This window comes from Rousettus aegyptiacus, unplaced genomic scaffold, assembly GCF_014176215.1.
Source record: "Rousettus aegyptiacus isolate mRouAeg1 unplaced genomic scaffold, mRouAeg1.p scaffold_m13_p_10, whole genome shotgun sequence".
Classification (NCBI taxonomy): Eukaryota; Metazoa; Chordata; class Mammalia; order Chiroptera; family Pteropodidae; genus Rousettus; species Rousettus aegyptiacus.
The window spans coordinates 68,355,543-68,375,148 of NW_023416285.1; the positions used below are offsets into that span (position 1 = coordinate 68,355,543).

The 19,606-nt window shown below is 33.4% G+C and overlaps 1 protein-coding gene and 1 pseudogene across 4 annotated transcripts in view; both read left to right on the top strand.

Annotated features, from left to right (window-relative positions):
• GABRA2 (gamma-aminobutyric acid type A receptor subunit alpha2) overlaps positions 1-19,606 on the top strand; it is a 120,418-nt gene that overhangs the window by 94,881 nt on the left and 5,931 nt on the right. For 3 of the 4 annotated variants that reach the window (XM_016145847.2, XM_016145854.2, XM_036227966.1), the window contains 2 exons: positions 13,135-13,337; positions 18,899-19,078. In XM_016145847.2, coding sequence (XP_016001333.2) covers positions 13,135-13,337; positions 18,899-19,078 — 383 coding nt within the window. The remainder of the gene's footprint in view (positions 1-13,134; positions 13,338-18,898; positions 19,079-19,606) is intronic. The other variant, XM_016145864.2, reaches the window with a different exon arrangement.
• On the top strand, positions 12,092-12,210 carry LOC118608882 (annotated as a pseudogene).

The window sequence follows — 19,606 nt, forward strand, 5'->3', positions numbered from 1 at the left end:
GATAGATAATAGATAGAGATGATAGATGATAACTAGTTAGATAGATAGATAAATAGATAAAAATGATAAACAGATACATTTATGAGTTTAATTAGAGTTAGTTTAGCAAGACCAAATCATATAGACTAAAAGTGTAGGTGAGTTAGTTTCTTGATTTTCTTAATTAAAATATCAGAGTGCATTTCCATCTAAGGTTGGATAGATATTGAGCAAAAAATAAACAAATAAAAATTATCCATTGCAATAGGTTAACCCACTTTGAAGTTTAGAAGGAACACAATCATGCAGAGAGCTGCAATGATTTTGACACTAACTGGAAGTTCAGGGGATTCCCAGAACCATCCTCAGAGATGCTAATTTACCAGAAGGCCTCATAGAACACATTGAAAGATATTACAGACATAGTTATGATTTATGATGAGAAAAAGATACAGATTAAAAACAGCCAAAGGAAGAAGCACATAGAGTATGCCCCAGGCCAAGTTCTAAATTCACAGCTTCCATTGTCTTCTCCCCATAGAGTCATGAACAGCATTGTTTTCCTGGCATTGATGTGTGACAATGTGTTGACAGAATACTGCCAACCAGGAAAGCTCTTGCACCTTGGTATCCAGAGTCTGTCTTGGGCTCTGTCACATGGGCACTGTTGACAGGTCTTATGGGTGATCTGTTTTCATCAACTCAAGGAGGCAAGCTGATAAGCATGATCCAAAGACACCCTAAATCCAGTTGTTACTATCTGGCTGGCCCAAAGCCCCCAGGCAAACAAAACTACTCCATTCAGAAGTGAATTCCAAAACAGAGAAATATTCCCAGAAACTGAGGGCAAAGATCAACCTCTCCTGGATAAGGTTAAAATTCTTTATTATACGTACAGTATATATTATGAATAAAATAGTAAGTATCTAATTACTAAGTCATCATTTTAAGTTATCAATATGTCTGCTTTCTTCATACCTCTGTCAATATTGTCTCTAGTCCCCGTTCTTTCTTCTCTCTTGTCTCACTTTCCCTTTACCCTGTTTCCCTCATCATTGCATAATTCCTCATAGGTCTCAACAGTTAGTACTACTCTGGGCCATTGCTTCCTCCTCACCAGCATGTCCAACAAGTTATTTACTATTAGAAATGCCTTGTTTACAGTGCAGTTGGTGAGTGAAAAACATGACTTTTAATTTCATTCTAGAAAACTACCCAGAAAATTGACTGTGTGTACCTGTTATATGAAACACAGCTATATACTATAGGTGATCATAGAATTGGTAGATAAGGAGTCCACTACAACTTTTAAAAAATCAGTCACCTATTGTGCAGACAAATCCTTAATAATGAGGTACTACAGTTTAATGAAGAGATAATCATGATCTGAAGTAATGAATCTAGAATATTTTCCTTTAATAATAAAACAACTGACACTATTGAGTACTTGCAATATATTTGAAAGAATATTGCAACAGGAATAAAGAGAGTTTCTCTCAGGTCCTGACTCCGCTTCTAGATTAAGTAAGTATGCAACCTCTCTAAACTCTAGATTTTCTGTGCTGCAAATGCATGTAAAACATATGCTATCTACCTCATAGTGATGTTAAGAGGATCCATGAAACAACACATGTATAGGGTTTCTTAAATATTAAAAAATACACTTATTATCTTATATATTCAACAAATGAAAAATTGAGTTATTTCTTGAGAGCCAAGTATACTGTAGAATGTACTGTTAATCCAAGTGGTTCGTGTGTTTCATGAATTCGAATTTCTTTAGCCTGACCTTATAATTTCCACTTCTACGAAGTTTTAACTAATTCTCATAATTATACACCTGCCTATTTCTTACACTTTGTCTGAACTAACTGCTGAATCTCATACAGCTACTTTTATTGCCTTTATATAAAACAATTCTGTGTGCATATTATATGTGTAGTTGTTTCCATTGTTTTAAAAAAGCTAATTGAAAAATCAGAAAATTCAGTAAAACAGAAACTCATATTCTCGAATGGCAACCCTGGATGGGAACTGAATAGCTGGGCTTGTAATCTCTAGTTTTCCATAGCCCTTGTCATTCACTATTGTCCACATTACTAGTTTATTTATTTTTTTTATTTAGTTCTTTTGTACATTGGATTTGTAGCCTATGATCAAGGCATGCAGAGGTAGGAAAGAACATTCCATGAAAATTGGGCCAAAATAAAAATTAAAAAAGCAAAAGCAAAGAGAGAGAAAATCAAACTTATAGAAACAGAGTAGAATGATGGTTGCCAGTGGCTGAGGTTTGGGAAAAAGAATGAGGCTAGTAAATGGGTCCAAACTTTAGGTGTAAGATAAAATAAGGACGGAGATGCTAATGTGTAACATGGTGACTATAGTTGATAATGCTGTATTGTATAATTGAAATTTGCTAAGAAAATAGAACTTGAGTGTTCTCACCAAAAGAGAGAAAAAAAGAGGTACTGTGAGGTAATGAATGTGTTAATTAACTATGGTAGACATACTTTCACAATGTATATTAATTCATTAAATTGTATCATTTAAATATACTTTCCCAATGTATATTAATTCATTACATTGTATCATTTAAATATACTTTCACAATGTATATTAATTCATTAAATTGTATCATTTAAATATACTTTCACAATGTATATTAATTCATTACATTGTATCATTTAAATATACTACAATTTTATTTGTCAATGATATGTCAATAAAGCTGAAAAATTAAATGAGAGAGAGAGAGTAAGTGTGAGAGTGAGTTGGGGCAGCCTTAGAAGGAGACATAGATGGTTTTCATTGAAAAGTAGTGAGAAAGTAGCAGCGGGAGTAGATGATAGCAGGATATGGACCCAATGAACAGAAAGCCTGTGCAGGCAGAAACAGCCTCTGCAAAACTCATTCCAAATCTCTGTCTTCCACAAGGCATGGGCTGTGGAGTGCTAACAGGCGGCACACCTGGCATCCCAGAATTGACTTTGGCACAAGGCAGCACATGCTAATCAGCAAGCTGCCAGCCCACCAGCCACCCTCCTCCCTGCTGTCAGAGACTCATCATAGTCAGCCACTGCCAATTAGGAAAATGACTGAAGCAAAATACATTAATAAGCCATGGCAAGGAAAATTAGAAAGCCTAGTGAGTTCTAGTCTAGAGGCGGGTTTAAAAAATGTTTCGGGAATATATGTGGACAAGTTAAGCTTGACTGATGAGAATGAATTATTAATATAGGTATAGGAGGAGAATTAAAAGGGTTTTGTGCATGATTTTTTTTTTTTTTTTTTTTAGATTTTTCTAGGGTGTGAAAATATCACTTCAATACAGTTATGACCATTGAAGTCATGGGCAATTTATCCAACCTCACTTCCTACACTGAAATCCATGTAGTAATAGTGATGAGGAAAAAAATTAAATAGCATTTGTTGAGCACCTTTTATACATTATATACTGTGTAGGCACTTCAGATTTACTCATTGTTAAATTCTGAAAAAACAAAAAAGCCTCAGTTAGGAAAGGAACTGTTCCCCATTTACAAACAAGAACATTAAAACCAGGAGCTGTTAATGCACTTTTCCATTATCATACAGCAGGCCAATAATAAAGAAAGAATTTGACCTTATAGCTCTCCAACTCTAATGATTTCATTTTATTGTACTGTATCATTGTGACATCAAACTACTTTTTCTTTCTCTTTAGAGTCTGAAGTCAGAAATATCCTGGGTGATTACATGGGTGAGGCAGGCTTACCAGACGTAGACCAGAACTTGAGATGAACATTCAGATTTGAATTCTTGTTAACCATTAGTATCAGCAGTTGCTTACTGGAGTGTTTCAAATTCCTTGCCCTGTGCCTTGCCTAGAAGTTCATACTGTCAGATTAGGTTATAGCAACTAATATACTACATGGCTTTTCAAAGTTCATTCTGCCCAGGTGTCATATTCTGTATTTTTAACCCAAATTAGGATAGTTAATTCATGTCTTAAAAAGTATAGCTACTTATAATAGGTTCACCTGGATATTCAAAACTTCTGTTTAATCTGACGTGAAAAACTTGATTACTACCATTTCTCTATAATATACTTTGTCTTGGAATTGATTTGTGAAAGCTTGATAAGGGAGATTTCAGGTATTTCTAAACAAGGATTTTTATCATTCTTTTGTTTTGTTTTGAGTTTTTTTAAAATATAATTTTTGTTTCATTAAACTTTGAAATAACAAAAAATATGGCTTTTCCTACTTTGATTATTTTATTCTTTATACAAGTTTAGGTCATTAAAGATGTACTTTCACTATAGCAAAATTTGAGTGCATACTTATTCTTAGTTTTTTAACTTTCAAAAGAAAGAATAAAAGCTATTATTTATTTTCAAATATGCACTAGTCTTTTAAGGAAATGTTTTCCACTTAGGTGACTTTTTCTGAAAAAAAAAAATCTTTAATAATGCATTATTCATCACAAATAACATAATATCTCCTCAGTTAAATCACCTCAGGGAGCTATGAGAAGTCACTAAACTATTACCACTTGAACAGTCGCCCTGCGTTTTATGGCAATGCAATTGCAAGATCGAAATAGTAAAAGAGTTTGGAAACAACGAGTACCTTATATGAGACAGTATTTTCTGTTGTCTCCTGTTCTTTTATTGTCTTACTGTCATCATACTGAATTTATTATTTTCTTTTAAACTCAAGAAATCAGAATATTCTGTTTTAGTTCAAGCTGCTTTAACAAAATACCATAGACTGGGTGTCTTATAGGCAATAGAAGTTTATTTCTCACAGTTATGAAGGTTGGAAATCTGAGATTAGGGTGCCAGCGTGCTGGGGTTCTAGTGAGAGCCCTATTTTGGGTTGTATACTGCTGACTTCTCATTGTATCCTCGCATGGAGGAAAGAGAGTATGCTAGGTCTCTGGCCTTGTCTTATAAGAACGTTAATCCCATCCATGAAGGCCCTACTCTCACGATCAAATCACCTCCCAAAGGCTCCACTATTCAAATACCGTCACATTGAGACTTAGATTTCAATATATACACTTTAGAGAAAGACAAATGTGTAATTCATAACAATTACTATAACATTTAATAGTTACATTAAATTGGACCTTTTTGAGTAACAGAGCATTGGTGCCGGGCCCCGTAGTGATATCCCTGGCAGGTTGTATTCAACCATTTTTAGATCCACCCTTAACTTAATCCAGAACTTCTACTTCATTCCTGTTTTATTTGAGATCAAATGTAAACCATGCTAAATTTCTTGGAAGTCACCTCTCAAATGTACGAAATTGTGATTGATGGTTAGTTCTTACAAGAGATTGGTCTTAAGTCATAATGACAAGGATGAATCCATTTGATAGCATCAGACTATCAAATTATGCTTGAAAGAGTTGAATCATCTTCTCTTAGAAATCTAGGAACAGAATAGTTCAGACTGGGTGAAATAAAGTTATTTAATAAGGCCAGATGCATGTGTATCGACTTTGACAATATTTCAGCCTTTCTTGGAACAGTGGAAGAATAGAGTTTCTTCTTTCTCGTTCCTTGTAAGGCAAATAAACTATTTCTCAAGGTGGGAAATGGATAACTAAAATAAAATTTCCCAAGGCTTTTAGATAACAATTTAAATTTTATAATTCCTAAATGTTCTTTGATTTTTCCTAAACCACCACTAGATGGGACTCCTTATTCTTGTTTTGGATTCTTAGATTCTTTATCCATACTTTGGGTCTTAATGTACTCAGAAATATCAGGGAAGCCATAGTGCTCTTTATCTGACAAATTCTATATAGGTCATTTGCATATATTGTTAAATGTTCAAGTCTATATGATGTATATTATAATTCCCATTTTAGAGATGAAGGCACTGAGGCTCAGAGAGACAGAGAGAGAAAAGGGAAAAATGAATATCTGTTGGTCAATTTTATATATTGTTACTGTTGGGGCCTATTGGAGTTTGGTATCACCCCAGTGGTAGGGGGAAGGAAGAGGGATAACGGGGGTGCAGACATGTAGTTAGCATTTTACCTTGGTGCTTCCTCAAATTACGGCAGTGAAGAATCTTATGCATGATATGAATTTGTAAAGATCTTATGAGCTGCAGTACTTAAACATAAGGGTTAGATTTACGATATTGAAAAATACATGACACGGACATACAATAGACATTGAAAGAGAATACCCTTTATATGTTGGGGAGGATAATTTAGAGAAGAGTGTGGGCTTTTGAGGCAGACTGCATGGGTTTGTATCCCACCTCTACTACTTGAGGACAGTATGGTCTTCAATACTGTCCTCAACTATTCACTCCAGAGAATAGTTTTTAGCTGGTGCCTAGCTTAATACCTTTTCTATGACTTAACTTTAGTTAGATTATATACATGTAATATAATATATATATATTATGTACATAATAATATATAGTACATGTATACTATATATACACTACATATATATGCATGTGTGGATATATAAAATATTACATATATAATATTTTAAGTAGTACACATAACATGTTTAAAACCTGTGCCAGAATGATTATACATTTCCCTATCCCCATATCTACCCAGACATCTGTTTCTCTAGTCATTGGATTCTAGAAAAACTAGCTATCATGAGGCTACTTTTGTGTGTTTTTGTATTTAACCCCAAACATACACAAACATATCCACTCATTTCTATGTCTGTAGCTACACAAATAGGTGTATTTGCTTCATAAATATACTTATTCATTCATTCAGTTCAAAAGATATGCCAGGTACTGTGCTAGGCCTTACACATATAATGTAAATACAAAAGAGGATCTATACCCTCACAGAGGCTACAGTCTGTATGAGGAGATTGGCAGGTAAACAATTGCATATATTATGATATGTTCTAGGAAGGTGCAGGGTGCTCTGGTGACATGAAAGGGGCTCTCAGTCCAGATCTGGTGTAATAACTATTCCTTACAGCTTGAGGCTCCACCACTGATTCTTCAGAGTTCCAGGATATTCATATGAGTATATGCGTATGTACATTCCTATTTATTGCAAATAAATTTCAGTCTATATCCATTAAGGTGTTTAGCATTTTACTAATTTAATAGCCAGTATGCATAGATGTTAAATTAATGTTAGTAACATTATTGCATGAATTTTATTCTCACTTTTAATTTTAAACAATATGATTTTGCTAATACTGTGGTGAAAGCATTAAGAAATTGGGCCAAATTGTATAAGTCCTGTTTTTTCCAAAAATATAGTCAAGACAGTTAGTGAGAAAAAAAAAAGTATATTAAGAAAACTGACAATAAATCAAGTATATATCAATTAAAAACTTGGCTGATTTCTTAACTTTTCCTATCCAATCATTTTAAAATGATGTAGTTATAATAATATTATAACAATAATCTGACATTATAGCACATTGTAATCCATTTTATATGCTTTTAAAGTCCCCCCTTTTAAGATAGTTAGTGTGAATGCAGTGAACCATTAGAGCACCTGTGCTTCCAATTTAATTATGCTGGCCAAATTTAGAGATTTACGAATTTGCCTTGTTGACTATCAGTCATCTGCTGAAATCAGTTCATTTTTTACTTCCAGAAGGTTGCTTATATTTTATTGATTCGTTACCTTGCTAAGTATTACCTAATTTTTTCTAATTATCTGTCAAATTTAATTACTCAGAATACAACCTAAAACTAAAGGAGAAAAAAAAAATAGCTATCTGACTAATAACATGGGAAGTTACAGAAAATCATGTATTAAAATCAAAGCACTAAGCTTAGTTTTCAGAGCTGATAGTGAAGAGCTCACAAGTTCTCACTTCCATTCCTATAACAAGAGAAAGCTGAACAAACTGCAAATTAAATACTTTCATTGCATTCAGAAGAGAATTGAGGTGACAGGCAAACCACCATCCCAAATTGCTCTCATTCAGAGAGAGACAGCTAAGATTTTTTGTTTAACCTAGAAGAGATGCTGCTGAAGCATTATACACTGGTAGAGGCACTCAAATAATCATTTTGATGAATTGCTGGAGATTGAGTGTGTGTGAGAGCGACAAACTCCTAAGGCCACAGTCTTACGGGGAAGCTCCACATATTCATGAGTTTTACCTCCAGAAATCCCACCAAGGAATTCTTAGGGTTAAGGTCTGAAAAATAATCCTTTTTGACTGTGTTAAGGGAAGGAGCAAGGAAGAGATATTGTTTTGAAATAAACCAGAACCTTCTCCATAACAAAAGCCTATGGTCAAGGAAGGGACTTGGCTAGAGACTCATCCCTCATCCCAGCTCATAAAGGGCACTCCACTCCATTCTTTCTAGCCTTACCCTTTCATCTATGGGGATATGAGGAAATGAAACCCTGTCATCAGATCAAAGCTTCAAAGGAATAGATGGCGCATGTTGCAGCCAGAAAAGGGAGTAAAGAAAATGGGGAATAAATCTGTATGGGTGGCGAAACATTTGTGAAGGTTATAGCTTGATATATAGGACCTCTAGAAACTGAGATTTGAGCAGAAGATTTTAGAACAGCCCTTTATTTTGTACACTGTATCAACCAAAACAGCAAGGATCCAGTAGAATAGCAGTAGGTTAGAGCAGAAAGAGCTGAAGACAAGACTCTGGGAAGAGGAGTACTTAGGAAAGTCCAAAGTCAAAAGGGAAAACCACAATAAGAACACAAAAGGCACTTGAGTCCTGTGGCACCTGTAACTACAGAAAACATTAAACACACTTCAACTTTCAGCTGGATTAACATAAACCCTACACTAAAGTTCTTTTTATCTCAGTTCCTATTACCCAAATCAACATGTTCAGCTTACAACAAAAAATTAGACTGATGTATGTCAATTATGTCTCAATAAAACTGAGAGGAAAAAGAAAATATATTAGATGGCATGCCAAAGGAAAAATGAAAAACAAAAACCAAAAACATACTCTATAGGTGAAAAGAAAACAATAGAACCAGACTAGATATGGCATAAATGTTGGAATTAATAGACAAGGAATTTAAAATAACTGATAAATATGTTAATATCATTATTATATAAGGTAAACAATATAAAAAAGAGATATGTTACATAAGCAAAGAAATGGAACCTCTAAGAATCAAAAATAATGATAGAAATTTAAAAAAAAAAAACAGTAACAGAAATGAGGAATACCTCTAATGGGCTCCTCAAGGAACTCAACGTGTCCAAAGAAAAACAATTGAATAAACAATAACAATAACAACGAAACAGAACAAAACATCCAGGAACCATGGTATAATTTCAACAGGTATAACCTATGTACAATTTGAATGTCAGAAGAAGAAAGTGAGAACAGAGCGGAAGAAATATTTGACGTAATAATCGCTGAGAACTTTCCTAATATTAATGAACGAACCATAGATCGAGAAAACTCAAAGAACACCAAGGAAGATAACTATAAAAAATAAAATGAACAAACAAAAAAGCAATCAACAAATGAAAAACATACCATATTCGAACTGCAGTAAAGCAAAAACAAAGAAAAAATGTTGGAAAAAACAAGAGAAGAAAAAACAACCACCTTAACAAGAGAAACAATATAGTCAAAGTAATCTTTTAAACAAGAAATACTGATCATGTCACTACCCTGTTTAAAATGAACCATGTATATAATGGTTTCCCATTGCTCCTAAAAAGAAGTTCTATCACCTTAACACAATCTTACAGGCTGTGAATAGTTGACTCCTGCTCTTTTCTCTGGCCTCATCTTCCAGGAAACCATTTTTTCTGCCTTCCCACCTTGCAAGCTTCATTTCCTTCTTAAATTTCATCTTCACCATGCCCCTGGGCTTCTGTGCATTCTTTTCCCTAAGTCTGGTTATTTTCTCTTGTCTGGTGACCACTCTAACTTTCCTTGTATTTTCTTAGAGTAGCCTAATTCAATATCCCAGTCTAGGTAGATCACCTAATTAAAATTCATCATCAACCCTGACCAGATGTAATGTTAGTTTACATTGTGCTTTTTAAAAAAGTCTAACTTATTTGGTTTTGCTCACATTCCATTCACAGCTCCACAGTGCCCAGCACAAAAGGGGGACCAAATGCATACTTGCTTTATAAATGGAAGAATAGAATTCTTGTAATTATCCTAATAGATCAATGGTTATCAATTACAGATCATTAGGAAAGTGGTTTTAATAAATATTATTCATTTAATGACCTCCTACCCACTACTGAGCACCCTTTTACATTTTGGGGAGGAGACACACAGGTTTTAATCCATATAGTTGGCTGGGGTATACACTCATGTAAACCAATAGAAAATTCAAAATGATCATGATCTGATAGAGGTCTGAATAGGACCAAGTCACAAGTGCCTTCAAGGTTGAAATCCTGCAGAAGGAACAAATGGAGCCATGTGTGCTACAACAGTAGTAGGCTGTTCACTCCTTGGGTGGAGGAATCTTTGCCATTTTCTTTTTTGGTGTGTTCTCAATGCCTATAAAAGTATCTGGCATTTAGTAAGTACCCAATAATTTATTAAGAGAAGAAATTGGAGTTAGCTAAAAAAAAAAAAAAAAAAAAAAAAAGCGGGATGAGAAACAAGGAAAAAAATCTAGGTAGAGGAAACGGTATGTTGCTCAGACTGACAGAATACACATGTCACCGCAATTTCAACCTGAAATATGAAAATGGCTTCCTTTAGATTTTAGGAGATTTTTACCAAGAAAAGGGCGTTAGGAAGAAAAGGATTAGGGGAGAGAGATATGAGTTTTGGATTTATTAAAATCCATGATATATTTAGATGAGCAAACAGAAAAATTTATAATCCCTCACAGTATTGTCCACACTATAATTAACCTTTCAAACATTTTCTCCTGGATTATAATCAATAGTTTCTAAAGTCTCACAAATTTTCAATTAGCGGGGTTTGAGTTAATTAGATTTTATGACAGATACATTATACAAGTTCTAATTTTTGTCTCTAACACATAAAAATTTCAAGATTTTTATCATTCAGATGTAGTACAGTTATAACTTAAAATATCAACCTTAAAAATAAAAATAAAATTGCAACTTTTCATAGTGCACTTAAACTGTATTTGTAAACCTTATCATTTGTTTGTTCGTTTGTTTGTTTCGAGGGGAGGTATTTCTCTGTCCATTGGGCTGAAGAGGGTGGTGGAAACCACACTTATCAAAATGTCTGTTGTTTTTGCTGTTCCTAGCAGTAACCAGCAGGTGGTATCAAACAATTTCACATTTCTGTTCTATTGCAGACTTTGTGTGTTTGGTTTCTAAGACTTCTTCCTAATTTCCACTCCACATTATAAATGCTCACACACAAGCATTGCGTGGGAATAAAGGTCTAAATGAGGATTTTATTTTATTATTCTGATTTCAATCTGTTTTCACTTTGGTTTCAGGGTGATATTTTTCTTTCACATGTGCTGAGGTTTCTTTTTATAATGGAGATACTACTTTATATGCAGTAGCTCATTGTTGCTCTAACAACATTATATGTGAAAACACGACCTGTAATCTTCACTTTACAAATGAGGAAACTATAGTACAAAGAGGTTAGGGAAACCTCAAGGTCATAAAGGTTAGAACACAGCAACCTGGCCTTGGAGCCCACAGTGTCAATCTCTGCTGAAATCGCTTCTCCTGATTTGATTGTCTTCTTTCAGTGCATGTTTTTACTCAGAATCTGTCATTCCTTTACTTTGACAGCATTTGCTCAGCTGCTATGAGTTGAGGTTTTTGACATGTACGCCCTGAAATAAGAGATACTGCGAAGATTGAAACTAGAATATAAAAGAGCTGTGTGTTAGATGGGGAATGGTCACATATATTCCACATTTGCATAGAATTTTTGTGCTAAAAGCACCTTAAGAAACTTGCCTTTATTTTACTGAAAAGCAAACATAAGTGTCCCAAAAAAGCATTGAGTTATAGCAGTCCCACAGAGGTGATAAAGGAAGAAATAGTCTGTTGAAGAAGTTATGTGGTGACCCTACTAAGTATAAAAAAATGCCCATTGTTGGGAGACAGGCATGTGGGAGGTCTGTGGGCTTTCCAGTTAAGTTCACCTCTTTACTAATGCCCAGCTCTTCGATTTACTGTGTAAGAGGACGAGTCTACGCTGTCTATGGCCATGCTACCCTGAACAAGCCAGATCTTGTCCGATCTCGGAAGCTAAGCAGGGTCAGGCCTAGTTAGTACTCGGATGGGAGACCACCTAGGAAGACCAGGTGCTGTGGGCATAAAAAAATGAAAAAATAAGGGATTGTAAGCTCACAAGGTCCTGGCAATCTGTGAGGTCAATGAATGGTTGCCCTGTCTAAAGGAAAAAATTTAAAAAAGAAAAGTAAAGAAAAGCTGGTTGCTTCAAGTGAAAAGAGAAAAGGGAAGTGAGGGAGGGAAAGAAGAAAGGAACTTATAGTCAGGTAAAAGAACATAAAATTCAGATATGAAGAAGATTTGAATATGGTGAAAAATAATCTCATTGTAGATTCATACTGAAATTGCTATAGCATTTTATTATTTAGATGACCACCAATAGTACAACTAGATTTTTTTTTAAACCAACAGAAATTTAAAATGTTCCTTCAAATTATTGTATTACATTTTGCAAGGTTTCTGTTTTAGTTGCTTGTTTTATTTTCTATAGATTCTAACCTTCATTGTAAAAGAAATGATGTCTGCACAATGATAAGCAATTCAGAAATAATTTCATACTTAGGTAATTATGTATAAAATGAAGAACTTATTAATCGTAGTTCCATTGCAATCATCGTTGTGGATGATTGGTCAATTGTCTACCATGATTCAAATAAATGATGAATGAATTAATAAGAAGCTTTCTTCAGGATTTAAAAAAATAATGTTAATGGCAATGGGTCTATTTAAAGTGTTGACTTCAGTCTCAAAGTCTTTTTAACCTCAATAATACTTAAGAAGAAAAAAAAGAGAATTCACACAAATAAAAATGAAAACTGAAAGGATTTCAGGGGTATCTCTTTAGTAAGATTTTTGGATTTATTTTATTTTATTTATTTATTTTTTTGTGTGGATAAAAGTGGCACTGAAAGTTGCTTTGAAAAAAAGATAAAGAAAAAGAAAACTACTTCTGGTGCTGTCCTGTTAGTATCTGTTGATGTTTTTGGTTCCTATCTCTTCTTCTGCAGGCGTAACAACTGTTTTAACAATGACAACTCTAAGCATCAGTGCCCGGAATTCTCTCCCCAAAGTGGCTTATGCAACTGCTATGGACTGGTTTATTGCTGTTTGTTATGCATTTGTGTTCTCTGCCCTAATTGAATTTGCAACTGTTAATTACTTCACCAAAAGAGGATGGGCTTGGGATGGGAAGAGTGTAGTAAATGACAAGGTAAGTGAGAACTTTCTTTTTACCAAGTGTAAGAGAATCCCCTGACAGATGTAGCTTATAACAGATATTACAGATACATTCCTAAAATTGACATTAAGAAGATTCAAATATAAATTTTATATATATATGTGAACCATACAGATTTATTTTAAAGTGTGCTCTTGCCTGAAATACTTTAGTAGTGTTTGTGGTAGTAATACTGTTAAGATCACTCCCTAGCATCTGGTGAGGTCTGACAGTGTGTCAGGCACTGTGCTAAGCTTTTTTACATGTGCTCTGTCATATAATCTTTATACCAACTTTATAACTAGTGTTTCTTTTTAATTTTCTTTTTTTTTTTTCCGATGAAGAAACTGGGCTTAATGAAGTTATTTACTTGCCAGAGTTCACGCAAATAGTTAATAAGTGTACTTAAATCTAAATTTGTCTGATCATTAAATTCATGCTGTTAAACACATTGTTTCATAATAAAGAGGTTTAGAAAGAAAAGAGGGCATTACCTTTAACTGCTGTAAAATTTAGTCTCGTTGGTGGGTTGAGTTACTCTCACCTACTCTCATCTCTGTTGCTTGGATGTAAAAGTCCATGCACCACTGTTACCTTCTCCTGTGCTGTATACAGGAATAAGTAAGTACCTGCTGGGATGCCTAAAATTTTTAAGTTGCCCGTGTAAGTCTATAAGACAAAAGTTATTTATTTCTAACATCACTTTTGTTGGGATTATTGGTATCCATTTTTAGTTTTCCAGTACTGAAACTAGTGGGAGTTGTGCATTGATATACCAGCTGTTTCCTTTCTTATTATATAGATTATTATTCACTTGCTTTAAGAGGAGTCTTTGGATATACCACAGTGAGATCTTATAAGAAAACCAAAGTTTTCTTATAAGAGTAAAAGTTCTACTTTCAGAATTTCGTTTAACAATATTTCTGCTTAGATGTGCTTCCATCAAATTTGGAATAAATACTTACCAATTTCATTTCCTTTTCAGTTATCTGAATGTAAATATTTTTCCTAATATTTATGACCATATTACAGTATAAGCATACAATGTGTTGTAGTTTAACAGTCCTTCTCTTTTCTCTTAATTTTGTAAATCATAGAACTTTTAATGAGTTCTGATTTATTTTATTTTATAATCTGTGGTTTGCAAACTAACAGCCAATGAGTAAATATTAAAGGGAATATGATTAATTTTCTATCTGTAACCTCCAGGTTATTTTAGCATCTCCATTACATTTTATTGTTGATTTATGTTTTCATTCCCCATATAATATACTGTGGTTTTTATTGCTATTTATGAAACGACTTCTTTTTAATTAGATTAGTTACATGTGCATTTTCATATTAACATTTTTTTGAAGATAAAATGCTAGTTGGTTCTTCGTAAGTAAGCCACAAAAGATAATGGTTTGTAGTGTAAATGCCCCTTATAGTAATTTACTAATATATTATATTAGAATGCTAATAGTGTGCCAACAAAATTGACATTGTGATTTGGCATATCAAATAATATGCCTTCTCAACCCCTGAACTTGGAAAATAGAGGTACTTATAATTGCAATAAACATATTCTTGACAATGCATTCTAAAAGCTATGACCTACTACTAATAAATACTGAATTTAAGTCTACCTACATAACAAATCACACATAGTGAAGATAAATCTAGGTTGAAATTATTGATGTTCCAATCTAATTTGAAGGAAAACAACTAATAAAGTTTATATTATTCCAGTTCTCACTGACTCAGTTTAGGGGTTAAGTTAAAGTAAACATTATATCAGTCACATCGTTTAGCTAGAGTGCCAAGCACAGTGCCAGGTACTTCAGTGATTTCCTTTGAATAAAAGAATAAATGAGTTTCCAATATTAAATCTGGCAATGTAAAACCAATGAGAAGTCTCTTTTTCCTTCATGGAAAATCTTTTAAAATTTAATAATGGTGAATTTATCAGTGTATACTCAATCCAGTTTCATGATTCAAGTGAATTTTTGGAGGTTTTTCCTCAATCCACTTTGGAAATAACCAGGTCCTTAAACTAAAAAGAAATCAAATAGAGTGCTCTGAACTAGCCAATCCGGGGGAGGGGGGGAGATATGTATATATATATATGATATATATAGTACATATATGTATATATATAGTACATATATGTATTATATATATCATATATATATAAAGCAGTCTACCTCTGTTTTAGTTTTTCTTAGATTTAATTTTTAAATGGAAAATAATATTTTTTTTCTAGAAATACAGAGTTTTAATCCACAGACCATCGGCTTGTGGAATCCTGTGCTTTTGAAGTTAGTAAACATGAATAAATACAGTTAAATTATCTGTCAATCCGAAGAGTATATAAAACATTCTTGAAAATTTCTTAACTGGCAAGTGTTAATTTGCCTCATAAGAATAATCACTGCGACATGCATATTAATGTTATATGTTTGGAAAAGAATAAATATGTATTTAACAGACACTTTACACGTAGATTGTGCTCTGACAATCTTTAAAATTAAATAAATAAACCCCCTTCATTCATATTTAAGTTACATTTGACTACTCTATTAGAAGACAAAGCCTACCTTGCCCTGTGATCTTGAACACAATTTTGTTACTTTTAGCCTCAGGTGTGAAATTAGACAATAAAACCTTATCATTTTAAAAATGTATTGTTTGATCAAATGATCCAGAGTTTATTTCCTTCCAAATACAAAAGTATCTACTTATGTAACTGCTAAATTCTTCTGAAACCTTCCCTTATGCCCAAAACTTAATTATTTCACTCCAACTCTTGATTCCTTTCTTTCTTGTTCCTTTCTCAACATCGATCCATTGGTTATTCTCTTCTCTTATTTTCATCTCCTTTTCAACTGCCTCCTTCCTTTCATTTTCTGAAGATGCCAAATATGCTTAAATTACCATAAAGACAAAGACCCTCTCTTCAGATCCTATGTCACCCATTCCCCCATCAAGAGACTCTGCCTTATTTTCTCCATTTGAGCTTTATGAAAGCATTGCTTACAGTGCTATGTTCTCATTTTCAATTTAATTCTCAAACCACTGTAATCTGGTTTCCTCTCTATTTATTTTCCTGTAACAGAAAGGTACCAATAACCTTCACGTTTTCAGATCAGGTAGTAATTTTCAATTTTTCTCAGTGGGTACCCTTTGAATGCATTGAATACTGTTAGATTCCAGAACTTCATTTCAGGCCCAAGTCAGCAACTTTTTCTCTTCCTCTTTAAAATGAGACTTGGAATATCAGCTTTCTTCATTCAAGTTCTGGCAGCTGCCACTATTCATTCTATTCTTTGAGATTCTCTGCCAGAGTTCAGAGTGGATCCATTTTCCTTTGCATCTGCTCTTGTTTATCCCCACAGACATTTGACTTTATTTTATGTTGTTTTATCTTTATTATTTACTATATGTTCTCACTTTAAGGATTTTACCAAAAATATCTGTAGGATTGTTTGCAACACTAAGAATATTGCCCACCCATTTACTGTCCTCAAGTAGATAATCCCTACTCATTCTAAATACAAATATCAATCCTCAGGAAATTTTTGAATTCTTGCTGCCACTCCAAATGATTAGATCCCTTTGTAAATTTGTTTGATACCCTCTCCTTTTATATTAGAGACTCATCACAGTTTGTAACTGCATATTCATGTCTTAACTTCTTCACTGATCATGATATCAATGACCATATTTATTTTAATTAGTCATTTATCGTTGTCCCTTTGCATAGGGCTTTCTATATATTAAGATGCTCAATAAATATGATATGGATTAATGAAGTGGAATAAATCAAATTCACAACCCACACCTTTGTCTTACCTTCTATAGCTATTATCTACAATTGTACTCTATATTTTTCTTTTAACTTCCACAATCATATACCCAGCCTATACCCTAGGCATTTCTACCTGTATAAAACATCTTTCCATATCTTTTTTTTTAACATGAAAGAAATGACAAACAAACAAAAATAAACTTCTCAAATTTATTTTATATTTTTCCCCTACCCGCACCTATTTTTCCTCTTTACCTCAGTTCAGAGGAAAGCCTAGTACTGTATATCGATAACTTGAATGTATCCCTTAACGTCTAACCAATTAAGTGGTGTCCATTTTCCTACCTAAATATCATAGAATATGCCATTGCCGGCTCTTATTATTTTGAGTCTCTTTATTTCCTACTACCTCTAATCTAGTCCCTCTTTAATCTATCCTCTACATTAATTCCGGGGTTATCTTTCTAAAAGAGGAATCTGATCATTTAATTTTTCAGCTCTTTAATAACTAGTTGAAGACACTTATGTAAGCATATCAGCTAATATGGTCCAAGTATATAGCTTTCTCATCTATTTATTTGCATAGCAAATAATAAGGAAAATTTTTGTTATTATTTATTGTGCACTTAATACCATGTGCCCAAGAATATCTCCATTTTAGAAATAAGAAAATATAGGATTGGCCAAGTAAAGTTACTTGCTGAGGACCACATAGCTAATAAGTGGTGGACCCAGTATTAAACACAGATATAAGATCCATGCTCACAATCTTCCTGTAGCCATTACACACATCCCCAATATCTGTGCCTCTGCAAATCTCCAAGACATTAGATATGCTAATCCTTCTTGCTATAATCCCTTTGCCTTTCTTCCCTAACTAATGAACTCCCACTTATTCCTTAAGATCTATATGATATTACTTAATTTTGACACTTTCTAAACAAATCTAATTGCTGAAATGTTTCCACAATACCTGGTACAAATTATTTTATGCAACTTCATAAAATTATACATTTATTCATAAATAAATCTGTTCCTAGCAGCAGGTTACAGTCTCTAAGAAGATAATAGTTTTGTCTTATTTATCTCTTCTTTGCCATTTCCTAGCGTGTTTAGCACATAATTTATTTGAATTAAATTTAAAAAATAAATAACTTCAATCTGTTGTGTTGGTTTCCATTTCTCTGGAAATACATAAGATATTAAATTACTTAAAACACAGACATAGCAGCATAATAGTCTAACTAGCATGAAATGTGCCATTGTTTTGTGATTCACTCCATATAATTCATGGAAAACATCACTTTTCAAGTGTTATCATTTATTTATTTGCATTTTTAACATCCTGCCTCATTCCAAAAGCATTTCAGGCAGTTTACCAAAAGAATGCATGTACTTACATTATTATAAAATAACATAAACAGAAGCAGGAAATCAGAATAAAGAAAAATAGACTACAAATATATCCACCATTTGGGCTAGAACATTAACTATAGTTCATAGCTAGAGTAGCTAAGCTTCAAATTCTGAGCTTCATGGAGGTGGCAGGGTGGTGGGGATGGGATGGGGGAAGTTGATTTTTTTTAATCAAAAAAATAGAAGTATAAATTTCCTCAGGAAAAAAAAAATTCCTACGTGGAATATTCTTCTTAAAACCATATCACATGGGTTTTCTGTTAGGCAAAGCCGGGTACTGTTGCAGGTAGTAATATCAACATTTTCCCAATAAACGCAGTAATGAATTTCATATTGATGTTTCTTGTAGTCCCCTTCAATAAAAGCTGAAGGCATTACATTAACATACAACTCAGTGAAGGCAATTCTTCAAGGAGCTAAGCTAATATGGTCCAAGTGTGTAGCTTTCTCATGGCCCAATTTAATCCAAGAAAAGACTTTAGAGTACTTAGAGAAGTGGATGGACTGTATAACCTTCAAACAATCTTCTGTAAGTATCACTTTTTTCAGTCAGGATGGTTAGCAGATAGTTAGTAATAGCATTGTCTGATCAGGGAGTATGTTGCTGTTTTACAAGTAATGGGTTTTCTAGTAGCCATGATGACTTAAAAAAAAAAAAAAAAGCAACATGGTATGTAGAAGGAGTATAGATTTTCCATTTTGCAGACCTGGTGTTTTTTCCAAAGTCTGATATATTTAATGTTATGTTTATGAAAGTTCATTTTCTTATTCTAAGAGACAAATCTGAAATTCTTTCCAATTCTGAAACCATGTGATTGTTATTTTGATTTATATGCCAGGCCACTTCACTATTAGGTGTCTGTATTTTAGCTAGTGTATATGCTCAAGTTATTAACACATTATTTTACCTAAAACTCTAAGGAAGCCAAGATTGGTTTGTTGCCATGATGAAAGACATTTCAATGTCTATAATCGAAAAATTTCCAGACTTTAATTTTATGTATATATTTATACACTCAAATAAAGTAATAAACTCAGAATATTATGAATTTTATAA